Source organism: Bison bison, unplaced genomic scaffold (assembly GCF_000754665.1).
Source record: "Bison bison bison isolate TAMUID 2011002044 unplaced genomic scaffold, Bison_UMD1.0 scf7180017864279, whole genome shotgun sequence".
Classification (NCBI taxonomy): Eukaryota; Metazoa; Chordata; class Mammalia; order Artiodactyla; family Bovidae; genus Bison; species Bison bison.
Window position 1 is genome coordinate 1,662,816 of NW_011494851.1, and position 5,338 is coordinate 1,668,153.

Sequence of the window (5,338 nt, forward strand, 5' to 3'; positions counted from 1 at the left end):
TTGGGGGCAGGAGGAGAAGGGGACGACAGAGGATAAGATGGCTGGATGGCATCACTGACTCGATGGACGTGAGTCTGATTGAACTCCGGGAGTTGGTGATGGACAGGGAGGCCTGGCGAGTTGCGATTCATGGGGTCGCTTAGAATTGGACGCGACTGAGCAACTGAACTGAACTGAAAGAGTCAGACACGACTGAGTGGCTGAACTGAACTGAACTGAACTGAGAGTATGTAACACACATTTCGTCATAAATCCAGATCAGTGTTCAAGGTACAAGAGTAAATAATTAATTCATTGCCAATATTATGGAAATTTCCTAATTACCTTTATTCATATCAAACATATTTAAAAACTTTTCTAAACAGTATCAAATGTTTAAATTTCAATAGGTCAGTTAAACTTCAGACAAGGGACTGTCCTTGAATGGAAATAAAATAATTTATCTTTTTTCCACAATGGCACCCTAATCTATATAAAATCAAGTGAAGCAATATTTAGAAAGTTACTGTTAAAGTAATAAAAGTTATTTTCTAGATAATTCAGTTAAACGTGCTTTAAGCAGAAGTATATCTTCATTTTCTTAAGATTTGTATTATATAGATTTACAAAAATTTAAATTTAATAATTCTTCTAATCATCATTTCCCTTTCTGCCATCAGGTCTTTATTTTCACGTTTTGTGACCATATCATTTCCCTCTGTAGCTTCACGTGTTGTGTTGCTTCCTTCCTTCTGGTTTTTCCACTGCTGAATTGTACTAGGCTGCAACTTACACTCTGTGTATGGTGCTACTTTACATGGCACCTTCAATACCCTTAACATTCGAAAAGAGTCTACTCTCTGTTTCTTATAGAATCTTTTTTTTTTCCTACTCCTTATTTTCTTGTGGTTGGAGAAAAAGCTTCTCTCTGGGTGTGGCAGAAAGAATTATGGTTACTCCCTCCTCTCCAAGGTGTCTGAGTCTCAATATCAAGAACCTGTAAATATATTACATGGCAATAGGGAATTAAATTACAGATGAAATGAAAAAAAAAATCATTTCAAAGTAAATCTGATAACTATGTTCTCATTATGTTGGTATTCAGAGGAAGGAAATATGTGTCTTATATTCTTCTTTTTACAATCACTAATTCTTACATAACTTGACTTTAAAATATATATATATATATGTATTATATATGTTCAAACATATACATTTACACATATTTGACATTTCACACTACTTGTTATTTTCTTCCTAACAAGACTTTAGTAGTGTCTTTTCTTTCATCTATAAATATAACAAATTATTGCCTTCTGCTAAGTCTGCTTTTAATGTGTGCTTTAGTACAATTAAATCTAAATATTTACTTGACTTTAAAGAAAAAGCTTTCTGCTATTTTTACTATTTTATGGGGAAAAAAAGGCACAAGAAAGGTTTTTACAGAAATATTTCCAGACCTGCAGTCAGAGTTGCTGCCAGAGATTTTGATTTTAATTTTTTTCAACAATCAAGTTGGTTCCTGAAAGCACCATTTTCTTGCCAAACTCAATACTAATGAAAGTTCCCTGTGGAATTTTCATAGAAAGACTAAGCTTAGTAGGGTAGTTCAATAAAACAAGTAAAAAGTAAATGGCAATAATTCAATAAAGTATGGCAGCAATGGAAAGAGTCTTTAAAAGCAAGGTTTAAACAGTTCTTAAGCATCTTCTGATGTTTCATCTCCCTGTAGACCAAATGCAATGAGGAGTGGGGACCAACGTGTGTTAACCCGCTCACCTACCATAATAGCATGACAGATGCTTCCTACCTGAAGGGGTCATGCCTGGGAGACAGAGGAGAAGTGGGAGACTGACAGAATGCCCAGGGAGAGTATTGATCCACTGACTCTTTTCTGGTAACCATTAGAGAGACATGAGTTGACAGTAATTAAAATGACTTACACACTGGGATGGTTTCAAACTCAAATCTTCGACTGAAGACACCATAGCCTGCTGCCGTGCGTGCTCGAATTTGGAAGACATACACTGAAGCTGGTTTCAAGCCCTCTGCAGTTATAGATGTCTCTTTAGATTTGATAATTGTATAGCTGGTCTCTTGGTCCTTGGATCACATATATAGATAAAATAAAAAGAAGACAACATATGAATTACTAATAATGGCAAAACTTAGAATCAGAAATGAGAAAAAGATTCAGAAACTAACAGATTTGATATTAATGCAAATATGATTTTAGAGAAAAAAAAATCCCACATATCCTAGGAGTGCTAGTTATACAGAATGCTATTTTCTAGAACTCAAAGATGGTACATGTGTTTTCCACCCATCCACCACTTGCCCTGAGCAGAAATAGATACGTAAAATTTAAAAATACAATTTCTAAAAGATACACTATTTTGCAGACTCTATTTTAGTATTGCTAATTGTGTGCTTATTTTTCTCATAAATGACTTATTAGAGTGCATCTAACATGGTGCTTGTTTACAGAGAAAGGTGACAATGTCCAATGTACTGCCAGATAAGACATATATCTTTTATCTTTAGTGAATTTGATTTCTAATTATATTTAGGTGTTGGGAGAAGGAATGAGTACTTCACTGGAGAACTTTAATTTCAGTTCACTATGCTGAAATTGAATTTTAAAGAAAAAATGCAAATAAGCGAAGTTTTTTTTTTTCCTTTTAAAAAACTTTCTAGTTTTTCACTTTTATGCATTTGGGCCAGGTTACTAATGAACAGAGATGGAAGAGGAAAGGAAAAAAATCACTGGAAAGATAGTTCTAGAAAGTGAAACAAAGAGAAAGTATTCCTAATTTGACTAGTAACAAAATTCTAGACAAACCATCTATCAGTTCAGTCAGTTCAGTAGCTCAGTCGTGTCCAACTCTTTGCGACCCCATGAATCACAGCACACCAGGCCTCGCTCACCAACTCCTGGAGTTCACTTAAACTCACGTCCGTCGAGTCAGTGATGCCATCCAGCCATCTCATCCTCTATTGTCCCCTTCTCCTCCTGCCCCCAATCCCTCCCTGCATCAGAGTCTTTTCCAATGAGTCAACTCTTCACATGAGGTGGCCAAAATACTGGTGTTTCATTCAGCTTTAGTATCATTCCTTCCAAAAAACACCTAGGACTGATCTCCTTTAGAATGGACTGGTTGGATCTCCTTGTACTCCAAGGGACTCTCAAGAGTCTTCTCCAACACCTTATCTCTGAAGTTTACTATGCTGAAGAAAAAATTTTAGATCTATAAAGATTTAAAACACAATTCCTGTTTTGAACTTTCTCTTCCTTTATATTTTTATGTGTGATTCTTGGCTAAACTTGTTTTTTCCTTAAGGGAATGTATTACATTTATGATTGATATTATAGGATGAATTAAAGATAGGTTATAGTTAGAACATTTTTATTCCTTTTTAAGAATTTATCTTTACTTACAATAACTGGTTAATGACTATAGATCATTGTTTTCTAAATATTTCAGTGAATTTTGTCTTTAGAAGCAGAAAAATGTATTTTTTAAAAATGACCTAAGGGGACCAACATGTAAAGGATTTATTTTTTCCAAATGAGAAAACAATCGAAAACATGAATATATATAAATATTTACTTCTAAAGTACTCTTGAGAAGAATATGCCAAACTCAATAGAGAGTTTGGGAATTCCCTACTCCAAACTTATAATTTGGATGATGACATGAATATGGTTATTATTTGATGTTGATAATGCTGCTGCTGCTGCTGCTGCTAAGTTGCTTCAGTCGTGTCCAACTCTGCGACCCCATAGACAGCAGCCCCTCAGGCTCCACCATCCCTGGGATTCTCCAGGCAAGAACACTGGAGTGGGTTGCCATTTCCTCCTCCAATGCATGAAAATGAAAAGTGAAAGTGAAGTCACTCAGTCATGTTCAACTCTTCGAGACCCCATGGACTGAAGCCTACCATGCTCCTCCATCCATGGGATTTTCCAGGCAAGAGTACTGGAGTGGGTTGCCATACGAACACACAAAACAAATGCAAACCACACTCATTGTCTCTTGAAGTTTACAGCATGCTATGCTGTATCTTTAATGTGGACACTGAAATCAGGTGTTAAAGTACAGCAAACCCATTTTTATTTTTATCCTCAATTTCCTTATCTGTAAAATTGGGGTAGAAACTGGTACTTGGATATCTTCAACAGAGATGTAAGGATGAAACAGATAATGCATGTGAAAACATGTAAGACAAGTTTTAATGTAATAATAATTTTTTTCCTAATTTGACACATCAAAGTCAACTTCTAACCAAGTTCTATGCTACCAAAAATAAAATATACAATGTATAAATATGTTTATCTTAAAGTAGTTCACCATTCTTCATTTAATACATTCAAACATATAAAATTTTCTTAGCATTAAGTATATCCACATTTCTTTACAGGTAAATATGGTTTAAATTCTAATCCAAATGAGTTTTTCTGATTTACTCTACATAAACAATTTATCTTTATTTTTTAATGAACATATTAATTTAAATGCCTAGTCTTTAAAGTGTCTAGGAAATTTTTTTTTACAATTTTGCTAAGAATTTAAAGTAGATAATTAAATTTTATAAACTTTACCTAGTAATGTTAGCCATTTTCTCTCACAAATATTTAAAATCTCCTCGTCTACTCTAGTACCTATTCTATGCACTAGAGGTAGAGAAGTAAAAATGTAGACAATTTCTTGATATGTTCTTTTAAAAAGGGGTAAATAGCTTCTATAAACTATTGTAGTTACTGATGTTCTGGGTATACTCAAGTTTGCAACTGAGTGGGCAAGACTTTCTCAGTAATATACCTTACAACTTGGCTGTGATTGAATCAGAAATTTTCAGTAAGAAATGATAAAATATATATTCACTATTATTTGTAATTTGTTTGAAGGGAATTTGAGTTGGTGAAAAAAAATCTAGACAAAACTAAAGATTCTCTAATATTTGATATAATTAGGATTTTTACATTAAGTATAAACATTTATATGTAAAATAAGACGTTCTTTTTAATGAAAAAAGCATAGGAATATCAGGTTTAGAATTCTAGCCATTATTAACTACAGTATGTGTGTAAATGTGAATATGCAACACAACCTAAGTTTTTTCTTCTTTAGAATAGGATGAAATTATTTATTAAGAGCTTTGTGAGGACACAGAGATAGAGATAATATACACAACACCTAGCACAATCTTCTGGGCATTACAGCTTTGACTTGCTCCTATAACATGATGGCAAATTCTTCTACTCAAAAGAAAAAAAAATAAAAATCTTATATGATTGTAACTTCTAGGTATTAAAAAAATAGAAATTGATAATTTCATCAAAAAAGAAAAAAAAAAA

The 5,338-nt window shown here is 33.4% G+C and overlaps 1 protein-coding gene across 3 annotated transcripts in view; it reads right to left on the bottom strand.

Moving 5' to 3' along the window:
- The window catches only part of EPHA5 (EPH receptor A5), a 398,564-nt gene that overhangs the window by 110,751 nt on the left and 282,475 nt on the right, over window positions 1-5,338 (bottom strand). For all 3 annotated transcript variants that reach the window (XM_010848896.1, XM_010848895.1, XM_010848897.1), the window contains one exon: window positions 1,923-2,082. In XM_010848896.1, the coding sequence (XP_010847198.1) occupies window positions 1,923-2,082 (160 nt within the window). The remainder of the gene's footprint in view (window positions 1-1,922; window positions 2,083-5,338) is intronic.